The sequence below is a fragment of the Zootoca vivipara genome, chromosome 3, assembly GCF_963506605.1.
Source record: "Zootoca vivipara chromosome 3, rZooViv1.1, whole genome shotgun sequence".
Lineage (NCBI taxonomy): Eukaryota > Metazoa > Chordata > Lepidosauria > Squamata > Lacertidae > Zootoca > Zootoca vivipara.
In genome coordinates, this window is record NC_083278.1 from 26,945,204 (window position 1) to 26,965,931 (window position 20,728).

Sequence of the window (20,728 nt, forward strand, 5' to 3'; positions counted from 1 at the left end):
CATTTAGAACCTTTCACAACCTGATCCCACATTAACATGGAACGCACCACTTCTTACATTGTTCACAATGCAAGCTGCGGTGCTCATATCAGGCTCTGCTTTGAGTACCATCGTCCAGACGTTCAAGAGCAGGCATAGAGAATCAGGGTATTTCCCTTCAATGGAATAAGCTTCCCCCCAGTCCTCCCATTTTACCTTTGAAGGGCAGAAAGGAATATTTGTAGTTTTACCTTTGGTTCACCCAGCTATTTGGTTCAATGCAGTTTTGTTCTTACAGGTTTAAATTATGTATGTTCACCACCTTGAGTGTATTTGCAAGGTGGCCGATTAGCAGTCTTAATAAATAAAATTGAACGGCCTAGCAGCAAGAAGGTCCAATCAGGTGCACAACCTGCATGGCAAAACTGTGGTAAATGGTCCAGCAAAACACATGCAAGTGCATGCGAAACAGTCTTGGGATAAGCATTTTCCCCATGACCAGAGCTCTGCCTGTTTTATGCCACAGTATGTTTGACTGTTAAAAGGTACTTTTAGAAATGCTTCCATTTAGGGTCCAAGTGATTGGTCTGATGCTGGAGCATTCCTAAAGCTATGTAATTACATGTGGCTCTAGGTAGGAGGCCCCTGACAAAGCAGGTAGTATTTTCAGAATGTTTCAGTTTACCTGTATGAATACCTCTTGTAACAGTAGCATTGCAATGCACTATGCATATGTAAGAGAATGCATGCTATATGTTAAAAACTTTAGTGAATGCCAGAACATCATTTCACTTCATGCAATGCATCAGAGAAGTGCGCGCGCACACACACACACACACACACACACACACACACACAATGCAAGCATTACAGTTTGAAAACTTCAGTTACAGCATAGTAAAACAGTTTAGATGGGACTTATTCCTAGATGAAGCTGCATGCAAATGTTACAAAGCAACAGTTTAGTGGTTTATAAAATGTAATTTTATTTAATGTTATTTTGTTACATAGGGCATTAACATTTTCACAAGGCTTTTTTGGGACTACAATCAATGATTAGCAACACACAATAGTGGTCCATCTATCTAAGGAACAATCACTGGACGAACTTGACACCTTCATACATGTGCACAAATCTGCATGGAAAAGTTTTATACTCGGACATATGACCTCTTCCCCCCCCTCCCCCATTCCAGTGTTAAGAAATGACATGCAATTTAGTCTGCCAAAAAGGCACTCCCTGTATTCTGGCAGTAACATGCTGCTTCTAGTACATAATCAAGTGAATACCAGAACTACAAAGGCAGGAGTGTAAGTGAATTTTTTATTGGGAGGGGATAGCAGTTGAACAGCAGCAACTGAAGAGTAAGAAGAATCCCTGTATTTAAAACACTCAGTAGCTCCTGCTGTACACACATATAGGAAGCCACTCTGCCATGCTCCCCATTTGGCCCAAGACACCCCAGATCCTACAGAAACGAATACACAGTAGCACGGGAAAGTCAAATCACCAAGAAACCCCTGCAGAATAAAAAGGGAATGTGGAGAATTGAACTGTGTTGAACACTCTTTAGTTGCATTAACTACATTTTCATGTCATCACTGTAATACAAAAAAAAAAAAACCACCACAGTTGCTTGCAGGAACTGGTTCAGATTTCTTTTTAAATACCAGATAACTTTAGTCCGCTACATAAGTGTTTGGAAGTTACTTATGTTTATATGGAAATTAAGCCAGTATTAATACTTTTCTACAGCAGTAAACGCACACCAGGAAGGCCAGGACAAAACACAAATCAAGGAATGGAGTTTTCCCAAAGCTGCAGTGTGAAAAGACTATAAATTGATTTCCATACACATGGATGGCTTCTCTTTGCTATAGGAAATCCAAGTGGAGCTATAAGGAATGAGACGTGTAAAAAGGTTTCTTGAGAAGGGGAATGACACTCCATATGCAGTTTAGTTTTCTGCACCTTCTGCAGCATCACATTCTTCTCCTGCGCTGTCTGATGTCCATAACTGGAAAGAAGAACAGCCACAATCAGGTATGGTTCACCTGCAACACCATTCTCAATAGCAGCCTGGCACAAAAGTAAAATCAGTGACCTACTTCATCTGGCAAACTACAGGAAAAGCAGTAGTTTATCTTGCACCTTATTATATTTCTAAATATGTCTGTTAAGTCTATCAAGCCTAGATGTACAATCTCCAATTTAGTAATGAGCAATATTCTTAGAAGCAAGCAGTATTATCAGAAGTGAGATATTCTCGGTTTTACATCCATCACAACCCCAGTTCACAACTCCCTTTTAATAAATGCAGCAGGAGTACTACTCCAAAAACCTAGCTGACACTATTTGGGAACCCAAAGTCCAAGCACAATGACTGTAGAAAGACCAGGCACATCTTACTGTGAGGTTGTCTCTAAGCAACTGCATGATGAGAGTGCTGTCTTTGTATGAGTCTTCATTCAGCGTATCAAGTTCTGCAATGGCTTCATCAAAAGCCTAGGAAAGAAATTCAGATTATTCTTACGCTTTAGGTAAAAGAACCCCCCCAAAGTAGATATGTTTTAAAAACAAGCCATCAGATGAGGTATTCCTTCAGAAGTTTAGGCTGTTTCTTTTTTACATAAATTGCTTTGATATAGGATAAACATTTGAATATCAGCACAGTCATTGTTTAAAGCCTATTCTGGAAGACATTTCAGAAGCAAGAGAAGTTAGTATTCAGTGAACGTTTCCTGCTACAAGTTTAATGTACAGCAATTTAGGTTTTCTGTGGGCTGGTATTTAACTTGGGGTTATATATCTGTGGTTGTGTTTAAACATTCAACTCTACATGGATGTAGGCTTTCCTTTGGAGAATATGCATTAATCTTAATGTGGGGAAATACTGTAATGATGCCACTTCAGATCAAACCTAAATTATGTTCACTCAGCTCATGTTCTACTATGACTAAAGGTGTTTATTTCCCAAAGTGGGCCTAGAAATGAAACCCTTGTGAGACAATAACATAAGCCTCTCGAAACAAAAATGTTTTAAGACCAGCCATCAATGATGTGCCTGTTCATAGCTTTCACTGTTAAAATTATTCTGCATGCTCTATCAGGTGACTGAATGCCACAAGGAGGAAGTAGAAGCAAGAGGAACTAGCAGTCCTCTGAAGAATAAGTAAAGTGAACACACCCATATATACAATTTCAGTATCCAAGAAGATAAGCAGGTGTGGTTAAGGAGTCCTGGTCCCTTATTCAAACTAACTTTCCCACACACACCCAAAGTCAACTTACTGTCTTTGCCAATGTGCAAGCCAGCTCTGGGTTGTTGAGGATCTCATAGTAAAATACGGAAAAGTTAAGCGCTAGGCCTAAACGAATTGGATGTGTGGGTTGCATCTCTTTCTTGCTGATGTCAAATGCCTCCTGATAAGCCGCCTGTGAATTTTCTATTGTTTCTGTTAAGAAAAAGCAAGGCAAAGGGGATTATGAGACAAACTAGCAGGTTCTTAACATTTTCTTCACACACAAAATGTAACTATTATTTATAAGACTAGATATAAAAAGGTAAAGGGCCCCCTGACCATCAGGTCCAGTCGTGTCCGACTATGGGGTTGTGGCACTCATCTCGCTCTATAGGCTGAGGGAGCCGGCGTTTGTCCGCAGACAGCAGACAGGTCATGTGGCCAGCATGACAAAGCTGCTTCTGGCGAACCAGAGCAGCGCACGGAAACACTGTTTATCTTCCCACTGGTTTCATTCCTATTTATCTACTTGCACTTTGATGTGCTTTCGAACTGCTAGGTGGGCAGGAGCTGGGACCGAGCAACGGGAGCTCACCCCATTGCAGGGATTCGAACCGCCAACCTTCTGATCAGCAAGCCCTAGACTCTGTGGTTTAACCCACAGCGCCACCTGGGACTAGATATACCTTTACTGAAAAGCAGAGGCTTAAATGAATATGGTACTCACGTTTTCTGTCATCTCCACTTGCAACTTCTGCCAGGTATCGAAAGTAGTCTCCCTTCATCTTCAGATAGAACACCTTGCTCTCTGGGTTAGTTGCATTAGCTATTAAGTACTTATCCAGCAACTCCTAACAAAAGAGGAGGGGAGAGAATTTTAAGTAATTTCAATAGAAAGGGAAGGGGAAAGTATTATTATTGGCCATAAATACTACCACAGATGTGTGTTCAGACACAATATGCATGATTGCTAAAATACCATTTTGATATACTGTATTATGCACTAAGTAGACAAAGACCCTGTAGCAAGAGAAATGGTGTTTCAATTTAAGAAGTGGCACTGTTTGTCCCCTGAGACTGTCTTTCAAGATGGGCAATACAAATGAAGGATTGAAGTGTTGTACCCAAAATTAGATTTACTTTTTGGAGTAAAAACTGAGTCAGGTATGAAGCAAACCTTTAGGAATTGTGGATACATGCCCATTACCCCGTTCTTTCACTATGAGATACATCACTTTCTGACAGAAGAGGCTGCTTACCAAAGAAAAATTCATAATCAACAGCTCGCAAGAAAAAGAAGTTGTACAAATAAAGTATAGGGAGTGAGTGTGATTTTTTTTTGGCCATAGAACTATTCCTAGTTATTTTTCCACTGTTTCCACTTTTGATTAATTCATTCTCAAAATAAATACCCAAGTGCTGCATTAAAAATGGAAGCAAGTTTTTAAAGCACACTAACTGCTGCACTGAATAGAAAAGCTACACCCATCACCTTTGCAGCAAACTACTGCCACCAATACAGTCACAATTCATTTGATTGTCTTGTACCAGATCTCCCTGTGACAGTTGTCCAAAGTAATGATTCCATCCAGATACTCCATGATTACTTTTTAAGTATTTAGCAGCTTCAGCCAATCATCTTACTGCACAAACCATATTCAATATGGTTCAAATAGTTCAATGTTCAAATGGTTTATTTTTCCTTATGTGCCATGCTAAAAAAAATTGTGCTGATTTAGTCAAAGATCTGTTTAATGAGGGTTTTTTGAATTGGAATGTACAGATTCAAGTAACTATTTTTTGCCAACAATATGCATTTAAATTATAGCTGAAGCATAAACTTTAGCTAAAGCCACCCCTACATAAAGGACCACTATGATATATCACACAGTCGCTCTCTCCACCCACTTTTCCACTAAGCTGCTTTTATTTCCTCACAGTGGAGAATAATCTAATTCAGCTGTTTCAGCATACGTTATTTTTCGCTCCATAGGACGCACCTGACCATAGGAAGCACCTAGTTTTTAGAGGAGGAAAACAAGAAAAAAATATTTTGCTTTCTTGAATTGTCCTAGGCATAGCAACCAACTCCTAGAGGCCTAGGTACCTTGCCCCCCCCCAATTAAATATTTGAAGAAGCTTATTTTGCAAAGGGGAAAAGCTCCATTTTTTTAGGATCAGCTCAAAGTTGTGCAGCTTTTTTGCAAATGGGAAAAGTCCTGGGTTTTTTTTTTGGGGGGGGGGGGTCAGCTCAGAGTTGTGCATCTTTTTTGCAAAGGGAGAAAAGCTCCATTTTTTAGGATCAGTTCAAAGTTGCTGAGTTTCCTTGCAAAGGGAAAAAATCCTGTTTTACAGTTCTGCAGCTTCTCTAAGAAAGGGACCCATTTCTACAGATTCCAGGCAGATAATCTAATCTGCCAGTCACATGTCTCCCTCTGCAGACAACTACTGAGGCCTAGGCAAGGGGCAGGGAGGGGCGGGAAGGGAGCTAGCTGCCTTATCTCCCTCTCCAATCTCTTGCAATCAGCTGTTGAGTGGGTTCCTTTCTCTTTCCCTAGTTACCCTTTAGCTCTTTCTTTTCTTTTTCTTTTTTCTTTTTAAAAAGCACAATCTGCCTTTAGCCCCTGGGCAATTCAGCTCCAGGGACCATGCATAATTTCCTCTTTAAAAGTGCATCTTTTGGAACGAAAAATACGGTATTTAAAGTCACTTCTGCTTTTGATTAATAATAAGTTGATGTCTGAAGCCCTGACAAGTCACCCATAGTCCAACTGTATGCACACCATATCCAATGATGAGAAAGAACAGCCAATTGGAACCTTTGGCTATTAGCCTTGTATGTCTACAAGAGAAAGTCTTAAACAGTCATGCTAAAGTTCTGGTTAACATCCTCCGCAGCTACTAAAATTTGTGAACCTTCTTTTGTATCAGACGTCTGGCACTGGACAGCCAATTTTTAGGCTAATCAACACGTTGGGTAACGAAGCAGCATGGTCAGAACCAGACACACCTAGGCAAGTTAAAAGAACTTGAGGTAGAGACATATTTTGAAACCAACTTGAAAGAACAAACTTATATTTTTCCCAGCCAGAAGTGTGACCAGCAAGATAGTCCTAGAATCTAGAGAAAACTTGAAATGGAAGACCTATTTTCCCTACAAGACACCCATGTCAAACATTTGCTAGCAACATTGTGTTTTCATACTATGCTTAATTTGCCACTAAGGGAGAAATTCAGTGTTTCACTCTTCTGATCATTCCATCAGCACAAGCATTTCAGCTTACCAGATGAACGATCTTTGCGTCTCTTGCCCCCCCCCCCACATGCTGTTCTTGGGGTGCTCCTGACACACACACACACACAGAGTTAATTTCAGGGATGCACAGGGGAGGAGAGCAGAAGTCCTTGTACAGGGCTTCTGCTGACAGGACTCATTATTAAATGACTCACACCCTATGTACAAAATGTTTTGATTTTGAATATGTATCAAAGCTTTCAAGGAATCAAACAGAAGCAGGGAATAAACTCTCCCCTCTTAAATGGAATTGCTCTAAAATGTCATTAAGTTCCACTGTTAACTGCCAAGAGGCTAGATTTATCATGCTACAGCAGAGGGAGAATGGAAGCAGACACTGTTATCAGCTCTGTTGTGACTACCGGTAGTAACTTTTAGCTCCTCCTCTCCATGAACTGCTTCCATTCCAGCTGGAAGAACAAAGAACTAGGGGGCTTGAGTTTGCTTTCCTCCCTCCCTGTCTCTTCATTTCATCTCATGCATTTTAGAAAGTAAGCCTAAGAACAGGTAATATCTTAGGTCTCTTAAGCTGTTCTGAGTTTCTGGTGCTTTAAGCTTCAGAGAGTAGAGAGCAATTTAATTTCTCAATACACAGTCATCTTTCCCTTTGGTGTCTAGATTAAAGTTTTGAAAATATTGCTTGCATTCAATGCCTGCTTTTCTATGCAAATATATAGTACCAGTAGCATTAAATGCAATCTACTGTTAATAAATCTTCTGTTCTACAATTCATATATTTATTAGAATTAAAGACGTGCCATATCTTTCTTTCAGAATGTATTCTTCACTACTTTATCTGAATGGTTTGACTAAAGAAAGAAAGCACACAGCAAGATGTTGTCTGGTAATAATATAGCATAAACCAGGCATCCCCAAACTGTGGCCCTCCAGATGTTTTGGCCTACAACTCCCATGATCCCTAGCTAAAAGGACCAGTGGTCAGGGAAGATGGGAATTGTAGTCCAAAACATCTGGAAGGCCGAAGTTTGGGGATGCCTGGCATAAACCATTTGTTCAGGCAAAAGTGGAAGGAGTCTCGTTCAGTATATCCTACAGACTACCATTTTAGCCCAGCTGTACCAACATGGATGGAGCTTTTTGCAAAGAGGTTAGACCTAAGTTCTACATGCAGAGCTACTATAATTGTTACTTTAGCAATTATAACTTAATGGTCAAATTTATGCACTTGCAAACTGACTAATAGTGCATTTTTGCTCAAGTGCTCCCTGGTTATCACCCCAAGTCACATAATGAAATGCAGGTGGTTTTTCAACTCATTTTGCTTTTAAATGACAAAGATGCCATTTAAAAGTCAACACACTGCAATAGACTAAAGGGGTCCGAAATAACACATTTCATAGGAACAAAGGAAACTGCATTATACAAAGTCAGATCATTGGGTCCATCTAGCTCAGCATTGTCTAAGCTGACTGGCAGCCACCGTTCAGGATTTCAGGCAGAGGTCTTTCCCAACCCAACATGATGCCAAGAATTGAACCTGGGGCCTACTGCATACACAGCAGACACTCTGCCACTGAGCTATTGGCCTTCTCTTTAAAGAAAAGAATTCTGGGAACTGTAATTTACACTCCCTCACAGAGCTACGGTAAGAACATAGAACACAGCCTTACACTGAATCAGACTAGGCTCAGTATTGTCTACACTGTCAACAGCTCTCTGGAGTTTCAGACAAGAGTTTCTCCCAGCCCTACTTGGATACAGATTAAGTTCAGACTTGCTTACACTGTCTAGTAGTCTACTCAGCCCTTCAATCTAAAAGGGAACTGATAACTCAGTCTATACCAAATGTTTGCTCCAGCTTTGGGTGATGGAGGTACACCCACAGAAGATACAGTCATACCTCAGTTTAAGTACGCTTCGGTTTGAGTACTTTCAGTTTAAGTACTCCGCGGACCCGTCTGGAATGGATTAATCCACTTTCCATTACTTTCAATGGGAAAGTTCACTTCAGGTTAAGTACGCTTCAGTTTAAGTACTCTGTGGACAGTCTGGAACGGATTAATCCACTTTCCATTACTTTCAATGAGAAAGTTCGCTTCAGGTTAAGTACAGACTTCCAGAACCAATTGTGTACTTAAGCCGAGGTACCACTGTATATGCATAGTTATTCCAATTCCATACCTACCCCTCTGATTTATAATCATTATCTTGTTACTGTCTAAACAGATGCAACATCTAACACTTTTGTGCGGAAAGTGTGGGTTAATCAAACATACATGACACAGACAGGTAACAAGGCAGTACTAAATGTCAGCAGGAGATGGTAAAGACAGCTATAAGACACCTAGTCTGGAAAATGCCAACTGTTAACCTCAAGTACAGTAAGCCTATAGTAGCAATTAATAGCTAGGGTCAACTCTTTTCTGCATGTAAAATCAACAAGTCAATTTTATGGTCTATGGCAGGCATCCCCAAACTGCAGCCCTCCAGATGTTTTGGCCTACAACTCCCATGATCCCTAGCTAACAGGACCAGTGGTCAGGGATGATGGGAATTGTAGTCCAAAACATCTGGAGGGCCGAAGTCTGGGGATGCCTGGTCTATGGTTTATTGTAATATACTTCCTGATCTAATCTACTCCTCACTTTCTCTTTGAATCCTCGGTTTAAGTACGCCTCGGTTTGAGTACTTTCAGTTTAAGTACTCAGCGGACCCATCTGGAATGGATTAATCCACTTTCCATTACTTTCAATGGGAAAGTTCGCTTCAGGTTAAGTACGCTTCAGGTTAAGTACAGACTTCCGGAACCAATTGTGTACTTAAACCGAGGTACCACTGTAGCAATGCTTCAGCTGAAGCATGTGGCAACTCAAGAATGGGCCTTTTCTACAGTGGCTCTCTGTTGCAAAAATGTTTCTCTATAAGCACACCTTTCTGATTGATTACCATTCTATGGCCTTTTAAATGTCTTTGTTGGGGGGCATGCTATTGGTTTGTTTTTGTTTTATTATGTATTTTGTGCTTTCGTTTTGTATGTTTATGTTGTGAACCGCCCTGTGATCTGATAAATGGTATACAAATTTAATAAGAAAAATAAAATACTAATACTGTACTGTGAGAGGTGTGCATAGTCAACTCCTTTCTCTACTGTAAGCTAGAATATACTAAATTAGTACCAGCACATATTTAATTGCTCCAAAAACACATGACATGAATCATTCCTGTGAGAAACTCTCAAGCCCCTGATGAATCAGATTGCAAAGATGAATCAGCTTGCGAAACTAAACCAACCTCAAACATTGTGCTCCAGCAGTAGAGATATGAAACTGAATCTCAAATACTCTCACTTGAGAAGAAGTCCATTTCAATGGAACTTGTTTCCAAGCAAATATGCTTAGGAACACACCTTAAGTTTAACTAATCAGGGCCACATGAGCACTCTTAACACAACTTAATATTCTGCACTTGGCCAACTGTCTAAGCAAGGAACAAGATCACTTGTTATGATGGCTGGCGTGGGATTTATCAAGTAATTTCTACGGCACCTGAAATTTCAGCAATCGTTGCTTACATAATCATAGCTTAAACATATAATTCAGCCATAAGAACTAGAAACTACTTTTGTTTGAAAGAAGTCAAAATTCTGCGGCATTTTTGGCTCACCTGTGGATCTGATGCACACATGATCCTACTGCCATACTATATATTTCAAAGTTGTTAATACAATTATATTTCAAGTGAATTTTGAAGTATTTTTTAAATTCACAATCCAATTACTTACTGCTACACCCAACTTGTTGGATACTTTTGACCTCAGCATGTCTACATGCAATCCTATATAGTAAATTATTATCATGTTGAAAGATATTGTGAGATACATTTTAATGCTTTCATTGTATGGTTTCCACCTTTTTAATGTTGTAAACTACTTTGCTATGTTTTGAGATGTAGCAGTGTTTAAATACACTCTTTTACGCATTTGTTTAATGAACTAATAGGTCCCCACTACAGAAATCCACAAAAATAACACTTTGGAGAGGTTGGAGAAGAAATAATATTGCGTTGCACTTTAATTCAGCTATGAAGAATGCTTTTGGCATTCAGAATTGTACTGTGGTTCTTAGCACTAAGCTACTTGATTTGAAAAGCATTAGGAAGTTAGTGGACTACAACTGTGTGGTTTAAGTAAAAAACAAGTACTGAAGTATGTTACAATCCTGCATTCAGTCTCAGTGGTAATCTATCCAGTGGTTGACAGTCTTCTCTGTTACCAGGGAGTGATTTGTGCCTTTTACTAACACATGCAAATTGATCGTTTCTTAATTACTGAACTGTAAAACCAAGCTCTAACTAGGACACTAATACAGGGGGGGGGGGGAGATATCCAACCTATCAATAATAGCCATGGTCTTAAGGGGCACATGCTGTGTTCTGCTCATGCACCAAGGCTTAACCCTCCGAATAGCTGTTGAAAGTCAGGAGACAAAACTAATTTTATTTAGTACAATCAGCAGGGCATTCTCTCCCTTTTCCACCAATCACAAAATGGTTGGCATAAGGCTGTTTAAATCTGTCATAGCATTTCAGTTCATTACAATACTAGTTTAAATCAAAATTCCTTTCCTAATCAGTACCTGTGTGCACACTGCATAGATTTATTTCTAAACTATTTTAACAGACTCCAACAATACATGAGTAGCAATGGCCCAATACTGATCCCTAGTTTTAAGCTGTTTCTACCAGCTATACTTGTCTGTTTTATTATATTAAACTGGATTTCTGCTTACTTCAAATTGTTGCATATCACCTAGAGAATTCATGTTATGAGGAGATGAACATACACAAATATTAAATTGGTTTATTAAGTCATCATTTATTTTGCCACTTTATATTGTATAACGTAAGGACTGCTACAGGGACCCAGGTGGCGCTGTGGTTAAATCACTGAGCCTAGGGCTTGCTGATCAGAAGGTCGGCGGTTTGAATCCCTGTGACGGGGTGAGCTCCCGTTGCTTGGTCCCAGCTCCTGCCAACCTAGCAGTTCGAAAGCATGTCAAAAAATGCAAGTAGATAAATAGGAACCGCTACAGCGGGAAGGTAAACGGCGTTTCCATGTGCTGCTCTGGTTTGCCAGAAGCGGCTTTGTCATGCTGGCCACATGACCTGGAAGCTGTACGCCGGCTCCCTCGGCCAATAATGCGAGATGAGCACGCAACCCCAGAGTCGGTCATGACTGGACCTAATGGTCAGGGGTCCCTTTACCTTTACCTTTAAGGACTGCTACATCAGTGAAAAGGTGAGATGTTGAAGGTTTCTTCATGAAGTAACCATATTAAAATTTAAAAGCACTGGTATATTTAAGCCCTCACTGATTCTCAGAAATACAATTTATCAGTGTTCAGTTTTAACCAACAGGCCTGGGAACATCCTTTTATTCATAAACATCCTAATTCAATTAAAATAACTGTTACTACATTAGTCTCTGACATCTGAAAATGGTACATAGATACAAGGCATTCCTGCTTGTTGAATGCATTGCGGAACCTGACTTAAAAAGGTTATGATATTTAAGTACAGTGGTACCTCCGGTTACAAACTTAATTCATTCCGGAGGTCTGTTCTTAACCTTAAACCGTTCTTAACATGAGGTGCGCTTTCGCTAATGGGGCCTCCCGCTGCCACCACTGCGTGACTTCTGCTTACACCCAGGGGCAAAGTTCGCAACAAGGAGAATCTACTTCTGGGTTAGCAGAGCTCATTACCCGAAGCGTTGGAGGACATCACGTAACCCGAGGTTCCACTGTACCCAGATTTTATGTAAAAAAAGATTGAAGAATCTAAGCCATTCAAAAGTGCTGCTACCCTTTTTAGCATTGGTCATTTGAATGGAAATTGACAGCATTTTGTTCTGCAAAATATATGAACTCAATTCTCCCACCATTAAGACGTGTTTGGAATCTCTGGTTTTCTGGTAGAATGTCAAAATGTTTTGCTATTGACATTTCAGCACAGAACTTAGAAGACTAGCAAAACCATTGAATAGATATGATCAACAAAATGTGATTGTTAAATATGAAATATAAAGCAAACAATTTTAAGCTGCACAGATTTCACCTACGGGCATGCTCAATTCTCTCACAATAATCACTTAAAAGTGCCCAACCTTGGTTGGAATTAATTCCCTTAGTTACCCAAGACATAGTATCTCCTTAACTTTGTAAAATCCACCTAGTTGAAATATGAAGCAGCTGTCTGCTTTCCTTTTCCTGTCTACTCTTTAACAGACCATTTCTACTTACCTGCCTAAATTCCACAGTACAGTACATGCCCAACTGAGGACTGCAATCTGCAGCTATTAGTCATGATACAGGGGCATACACACAGTTCACTGCTGCAAATGGAGTACTTTCCTATCATCATGCCTGCTTGGAAAAATGTTTTAAGATAGTTTGCCGAAAGCAGCCTTATCCAAAAGCTCAGAGAGAAAAAGTGCACATGAGCAGAAGACTCCCAGTAAATATGTCCTTGCACTAAACTTTAGTTTTCAGAACATGAACATTATTTTTGGGGCAGGGGCAAACAACCTTTTCAACAAAAGGGTCACATTTCCTCATGGGAAGCTTCTAATGGCCACATGTCAGGGATGGGTGGGGCCACTTTGCACAGTAAGCTACACACCAGTCAGTTAAAGTTTTAGACAGACAGACACCTCTCCCCAGCTTTCATCAAGATAAACAAGACATTATTAATTCAATGACACACTCCAGCCAGAGAAAAGTACTCGAAGAAGATACAGAGAAAGAGTGATGGGTGTGGCCTGGACCAAGTGGTGGGGGCTCCCACGGTCAAATACGTCCTGGGTCAAATACATCCTGGAGTGCCACATTCAGGCCTGGGGACTTAAGTTCCCCACCACCTCATGCTGCTCAAAGGACCAACTAATCAAGTCCAGTAACATCAGAAATTCATCAAGCTGGACTGGATGAATCCCAAACTGGAATTAAGATTGCTGGAAGAAATATCAACAACCTCAGATATGCTGATGACACAACCTTGATGGCAGAAAGTGAGGAGGAATTAAAGAACCTTTTAATGAGGGTGAAAGAGGAGAGCGCAAAATATGGTCTGAAGCTCAACATAAAAAAAACTAAGATCATGGCCACTGATCACTCCTGGCAAATAGAAGGGGAAGAAATGGAGGCAGTGAGAGATTTTACTTTCTTGGGTTCCATGATCACTGCAGATGGTGACAGCAGTCACGAAATTAAAAGACGCCTGCTTCTTGGGAGAAAAGCAATGACAAACCTAGACAGCATCTTAAAAAGCAGAGACATCACCTTGCCAACAAAGGTCCGTATCGTTAAAGCTATGGCTTTCCCAGTAGTGATGTATGGAAGTGAGAGCTGGACCATAAAGAAGGCTGATCGCCGAAGAATTGATGCTTTTGAATTATGGTGCTGGAGGAGACTCTTGAGAGTCCCATGGACTGCAGGAAGATCAAACCTATCCATTCTGAAGGAAATCAGCCCTGAGTACTCACTGGAAGAACAGATCCTGAAGCTGAGGCTCCAATACTTTGGCCACCTCATGAGAAGAGAAGACTCCCTGGAAAAGACCCAAGGAGAAGGGGACAACAGAGGACGAGATGGTTGGACAGTGTTCTCGAAGCTACGAACATGAGTCTGACCAAACTGCGGGAGGCAGTGGAATACAGGAGTGCCTGGCGTGCTCTGGTCCATGGGGTCACAAAGAGTCGGACAGGACTAAACGACTAAACAACAACAACATCAGAAAATGCAACTGTGCCTACAAACACCTGCGTAATTAGTTTTAACACAGCATTTAATGGGCATGCGTCACCCCAACTGCTTAAAGTGTGTTCAGTTTTTCCGCTAGGGAAAAGTCCTTTGCTTCCACTATGCTGACTGGACAATGACTTAGCATGCTTTCTATGTACCTCTGGGTACATACAGTACATACAGTATATACATTTTTACAAATTGTTAGCAAACTGAAGGCAGAATTAAACTAGTTTTTGAAAGTCCCTAAACATGACTAAGCATTTAGTTACCCAACAACAAATACATATTAAAACACAATCTGTTCTATTATAATCAGTTTCACTCTTCAATTCTAAGATGTGTAACAAATGACTGCTTACTGATTTTTCTTGTGTTTTCCAAGTATCAGCCAGTCTGTCCAAATTTATTTGTTACATATCATTAGTTTATACAGCTTTCCAAAAGTTCACTGCTCAAGAGAAGTTTAGAGTAGAGCTAGACCTTGGGCCAACAAAATTTAGAGTACTTCCTGCACTACTACATATTTAGGAAAATATTGACAATTCAATTATAACAATTTTATATGGAATAGGATGCACAGGGTTCAAAAGGAAACACCAATATAAATGTCTACATTCATAGCAAAATAATTGTGTTAAAATAACCAAAAATACTGGGGTGGGTTGTTTTTTTAAAAAAGATTAGAATCATTCATTGTCACTTTACCCCACCCCAAATAGCCATATATTCTACCAGAAAGCTCAAGCTTGAAATCAAAAGGCATTTCTGTACTGCTGGTATGCAATAGAGATGACTAAGGACAGTGGCTAGGATCCAAAGACCTACTTTAGACACACCCAAGGCTTGCCCTATGAGATTTTTTTTACTTTTCATTGAACAGACCCTCATTTTTAAACTCCCCATAACTTCAAAAGTGCTTTGCTGCATAGCATACAATGCTGTATTTTATTTTACAGACTCAAAAAAGCCCCCTTTGGTGCCAGGAATTAAGTGTCAGAAACAAACATGTACAATGTTTCCTACAAAAATAAATATGCACTAGGAGTTGAGATGGTGCCCTACGGATCAGAGAAACACTTTTTTGCAGACAGAAACAAAGCACCAGAGGACATTTGTTCTGCACTGGTTTCCAACCTCCTTAACCCAATCCAAATCAAAATTTAGGTGGCATAATGGAAAATAGAGAAAAGCTTCAAACGAATTCTAATTATCCTAGCCTACCTACAGATATAGATATAAAAATTACTTTAAATAAATGTATCAAATGACTGCAGATTTGTAACAAAAAGATGAGTTTAGAGAAAGCAAGTATTACTACTAGTTATCAGCAACACAGAAGACTCTGGTGGGTCAATTAAAAACAGTACTCTAGCTTTGGCATGTCAATTTACCATGATTTGTTAAAAACAAAATAGCTACTTAAAGAATCCAAGACCAAATATGAATGCCTACAGAGTATTGCCTGTTGCTTTGGACATATTTATGAAACAGACAACCTGTTTTTTCTTCATAACCTTGTGCTAGCTCTCAATCACTTGCAGTAGGAAATATGAAACTACTGCCAGAACCCATAAAAGTAAGAAACAGGCAAGAGCAATGCAAGTGAAACTATTTGAAGCAGAGATTTATTCCAACTTTGTTCCATGAATATCCTCTACTCAATGAATTTAGGATTTAGCATATACTAGCTTCTATATTTCAACAAACAAAGCAATAGATATGACCCCAGGGGAACCTATATGTAGCTTTTTCAGTCTATTTAGTTCATCAAATACAGACTTTTTAATACAAGGCATTATGAGATTGCATTGCTACTGATTACAGATAAAACAGCTTTCACAGTTCAATCCTCATTCCCACATTTTCCAAGCAACTGTCAGTGGAAACCCACTTTTGCAGCAAATTCACGAACATTTGTTTACCTGTTCCTAGCAAGATAAGGAAAATATTATATTTAAATTCAACATCTTACATTTTAAATTCAACATCTCACATAATGCAATTCATCCCACTCCTTGGCCTCAGGCTTCAACTTGGCAAGTTAGCTATAAATAATAAGGTGAAGTATGCTTCATAAACTCACCAGAACCGTAGTGCAGATGGACTTAAGTTCAGACTCCACTTTCTCTCGGTAGTCCTTGACAAGCTGCATCTTCTTGTCATTTCCGTCAGTTTTCTGCTCAATGCTAGAGATCACTCGCCAAGCAGAGCGTCTTCCCCCAACCACATTCTTGTACGCCACAGAGAGAAGATTGCGCTCTTCATTGGATAATTCAACACCTTGCTCTGTCACTGCCTTCATGCAGGTAGCCATATCATCATAACGCTCCGCCTGCTCAGCCAGCTTGGCTTTCTGAATCATCTCGGTCTTTTCCATGTTGGCCAGCAATGGTATAAGCAGCAAGGCAACTGATTAGGAGGGGGAAAGGAACAGCAGGGCCTTTCACAAAGTCAGAAGGCACCTCAAAACCTGGAACAGCAAGAGACAAATATTCTGAAACCTGTACTCCTAAGGAATAGAGAGTTACAAGCCACGCAAAAAGCTCCTATAGATTTAGGAAATCCAAACCACAAGAGACAGAGCAACTTAAACAAAGGCCATTGAGAAACAGTCACTAAAGGCATCAACTCAAACCAAGCTGACAAAAATATGTACCATTCCTGAGATAAGTAAATGGAAGCAGCACTCATGTCCAGAACAGGTGATTAGGCCCTCCCTACCTAAGAGATTTCCAGCACCTTGTGGACAGGAGACAGCAGGCCTTTAGAAATGGCGGTCAGGAATAGTGTAGCATACAGATCCAAGGTGTGTGATGCTGGAGTTGGGCACTAGAGACTGGTGTTTTTTTTTAAAGGTCCGAGAAACAAAAAAGATTCCTGTTTTTTTTTTGGGGGGGGGAATCCAAACGTTACGTCTAAAATCACCCACCCACAAACCAATGCAGTGTTTGTAAGAAAGCAGGCTAAGAGGAGGAGAATGGAAGTGGCGCCGTAGGTGACCTACAACCTGGACTTGTGAATGGCGGGTAAGGGGAGGAGAAAAAAGAGCAGAGAGAGAAGGCACAAGTGGCAGGGAGAAAAGAGGGCGAGCCATTCTTCTCAGGGGCAGATAGCTAAGCAATGCCTGGCAGGCGGGACTGGGGTGGGTGGGAAGGAAGATGGAAGAGAAGAGTGTGTGTACAGAGGCGGAGAAGCCCAGGGCGATCCTCTCGCTTGGAGTTGGAGGAGGAAGATGTGCAAAAAAAAAAAAAATAAGGAGAAAGGAGTGTCGAACCTTGGGGCGGGGGGGGGGGAAGGGAGATAAAAGGCGGCCGATTTTCCTGTATAATAAAAAGATGGGGGGGCAAGCGAAAAAGCGACCGATTCCCCCCATCCCCCGGAGGCAAAGGGAAAAAGCGGCGGCGGCTCCGCACTGCCTTTGTCCCCGCAGGCGGAGGAGGGACCGAGTGAGGCGCGGGTAGCAGCCACCCAGCCCTGCCCTCAGCCGCGCTCCCGCCCGTCTCCTTTCCCGCCGTCCCTCAGGAAATGCCGGGGTTGCAGGGCCGGTACGAAATGGCGGAGGCGAGCGCCTCCCCGGCGGCGGCGGAGGGGACGACGACTCCGGGAGCTCCGCGCCGCCTCCACAAAATGGACGACGCGGCAGGAATTAGGCAAGGAAAGGCGCAGCCAGGGAGGGAGAGTGGGAAGTGGGAAGCGCGCCGCGCCGCGCCGCGCAGGCCGCAGTCGCCCTCTCACCTGAGTCCGCTGAGGCGCTAGGCCGGGCCGGCGGGCGCCTACTGAGTCGACTGCGCTCGCTCCGCTCCGGGGCTGGATCAAGAAGGTGGGGAGGAGGAGGAGAGAAGGGAGGGGGGAGAGAGAAAGAGCGAGAGAAAACCGCTCCCGTCTCCAGCCACAGAACCAGCGCTGCTGCTGCTGCTGCCGCCGCTGCTGCTGCTAAAAGGGCGTTGGCACAAAGCGAACCTCTCCCGCTGCTAGGCCCGCGCTCGCCGCGGCTCAGCCTATTGCCGCGCGCTGCCCGAGCCCGTGCCCCGCCCCCGAGCACGGCGCGGCCAATCGCCCTCCTGCGCGCCGCCGCGAAGGTGAACAGAAAAGTCGTGGACGGCTGGGAGGGAGGGGGAGCGCGCGGAAGTTCGGTTGGCCCGTGCGCTGCTGCTGCTTCTGCAGCTGGGGCCACGGGGTTTCCTCCAATTAGGTCCAGGGTGGGCTGACGTCACTGTCGCCATGGCGATGCTGCTACAAGGCCGCCCCACCACTACTACCACCTCTCCTCTCCTTCCCTTCTCCGCCTCTCCCTTTTTTTCTCTCTCACGCGCGTTCTTCTCTCCTTCCCTGGGCTGGGCGAGGCACGGGAGATGGTGCGGAAGCGAGGCGAAGGCGTCTCGTGCTGCTGCTGCGGCTGCAGGGAGGAAAAGAGTGGCGGGAAAGGGGAGAGCAAGGTTTCTGTTCCTGCTGCAATCGCAGGGAAGGAGAAGGTCGGGGTATCGTGGGGGTTGCAGTGCGAGACTGTGAGATAAGGGTTGCAGAGGCGCTTCGGTGGTGCAGAGCGGGACGTGCTACTGGTGCGCCAACCACCAACCCCCTTTTCCAGCACCGGTACTGCCATGCAAATGTCCGACAGCTATTGCAATTGTAAAATAAAAGGATTCTGTTGAAAGAGGTTGCTTGCTAGCACACGGAAAGCCCCGTTTAGGCCTGCTTGGACGTCTGCTTCTCCTTCCTCGAATCAGGTTGGAAGTTAAATCGGTTGGGAGGTTCCACACAGCAAGCTGAAGAACTCATGATCCAGGCCACCTGGCAGGGACTGTCAACCCCAGAGCAAAATTATTTTTTTAAAAATGGGCACTTGAAGATGTTCCTTCAAAAGCAACCTGTCAGGCAATGCACTTGCACACAAAAAAAACCCCATAGTTCATGGGTGGAGCATTGCATGCAAGTGGTTCTGGGCAAGAAGAGCCCTACAGGATCAGCCAATGACACATCTACTCCAGCATCCTGTTCTCACAGCACCCAACCAGGTGCCTGCGGGGAAACTCACAAGCAGGACCTTGAGCGCAAGAGCATTCTCCCCTATGTAAGATTTCCAGCTGCTGGTATTGAGGAGGATCCTGCCTCAAAAAATGGGGCTAGGACTTAGCTATCATAGCTAGTAGCCATTGATAGGTATGGTTGGGAGAGACCCTGGAAAGCTCTCACCAGTCATTTTAGACCATGGGTAGGGAATGTTCCAGCTCACAGACCTAATTAGGCCTGCCAGGCCATTTCAGCCAGGCCACCACACGACATCAGGTGTGGAGCAGGTAAAAGCCTGGCTGAGCCAAAGGAGGTCTTTGCGGAAAGCAATGGTTGGCAGAGCCCACAAAGTCCTGTGAAAGGTGCTGGGCAAGATAGCACTTTAAATGGGGCTTCTGGGGATCCCTGTGGGCAAAAAAAACCCCTGACATAATTGTGACCTCAGGTGGGTGGCTCCGTCCATCTGTCAAACTTGACCATGCCCCCACCAACAGTGCAACTTCTAAAAAGTCCCAAACTTGATGTAAGCAATTTTTGGCCCATTGATTTCAATGAAGGGGAATATTTTAAAGTGCTTCCCCCCAACAATCTCTCGCCATGAGTGACCACAACAGAGCAGAGGATAATGGTGTAACTCAGCATCCAGTTACAGTACAGTAAGATGCCAGGGCACACAGCATCAAACTATATCCCTCTGTGACAAAGAAGCAGAATAGATTCTCAAATATGCTTGGGTTTATTAAAGCATTTTGGAACTACTGCTTTTGGGGGCAACCAGAGTAAATAAGCTTCTTGGCTGCAGTGTTGGTCATTCCTGAATCCAGGGCATTTCTAAATGGGAACTGTTAGCGCTTTCCTTTCCTAATAGTGCCCCAGTAAATGGTGTGTTTCTTGGGCTGTGTATACACTGTAACTTGAAAGCTCATCAAAAGCACATTCTATCCCTGAAAGAATTCTGGGCATTGTAGTTTACCCCCTACAGAGTTACAATTGCCAGCAACACTTAACAAACTACAGTGCCCAGAATTCTTTGATGGGGGGGGGTATGTGCTTCCACTGTTAAAGTCACAGTGTGTACACAGCCTTGGTCTGGGAAACACACTCAACGGTAAGGAGTTAATACTAGCACTGAAGTTGGGGAGCAGATTATATATGGATGGTGTTTTGAAGTTTTTTTGGCCAGCTGTTCATTCACAATCACCAAATGTCCTTGGGAGTCACTGTATTATATATAGATTGCTTAAAATAGAAAATATTAGGCATTTTGCCACATTTCAAAAAGAAACTCTTAACTGCTTAAGTGTTTAACTGTTAAACTTTGACAGAGAGGAAGCCTTTTGTACTGAGAAGATTGCTTTATTTAGTCCCATGAAGTCCCATGCTAATACAACTCATAATTGTTTTCCATGGGGAAATATTGGCAGCATGTCAAAATAGT

At 42.4% G+C, this 20,728-nt stretch overlaps 1 protein-coding gene across 1 annotated transcript; it reads right to left on the reverse strand.

The window, feature by feature from the left end:
- Positions 1 to 940: 940 nt before the first annotated feature.
- Positions 941 to 18,223, reverse strand: YWHAQ (tyrosine 3-monooxygenase/tryptophan 5-monooxygenase activation protein theta). Its single transcript, XM_035109870.2, has 6 exons — positions 18,016 to 18,223; positions 16,364 to 16,750; positions 3,950 to 4,073; positions 3,272 to 3,435; positions 2,390 to 2,485; positions 941 to 1,997 (listed from the first exon to the last, which is right to left on the reverse strand). Exons 2-6 carry the CDS (start codon positions 16,655 to 16,657, stop codon positions 1,938 to 1,940), a joined length of 738 nt encoding a protein of 245 aa, XP_034965761.1. The 5' UTR covers positions 16,658 to 16,750; positions 18,016 to 18,223; the 3' UTR covers positions 941 to 1,937.
- Between the last annotated feature and the right edge of the window lie 2,505 nt (positions 18,224 to 20,728).

Coding starts and splice junctions, on each gene's coding strand:
- YWHAQ (XM_035109870.2), bottom strand. CDS start 16,657: ATGGAAAAGACCGAGATGATTCAGAAAGCCAAGCTGGCTGAGCAGGCG. Junction 2,486..3,271: donor CTTGCACATTGGCAAAGACA/GTAAGTTGACTT, acceptor TTTCTTTCCTAG/GCTTTTGATGAAGCCATTGC. Junction 1,998..2,389: donor TGCTTAGAGACAACCTCACA/GTAAGATGTGCC, acceptor TCTTCTTTCCAG/TTATGGACATCAGACAGCGC.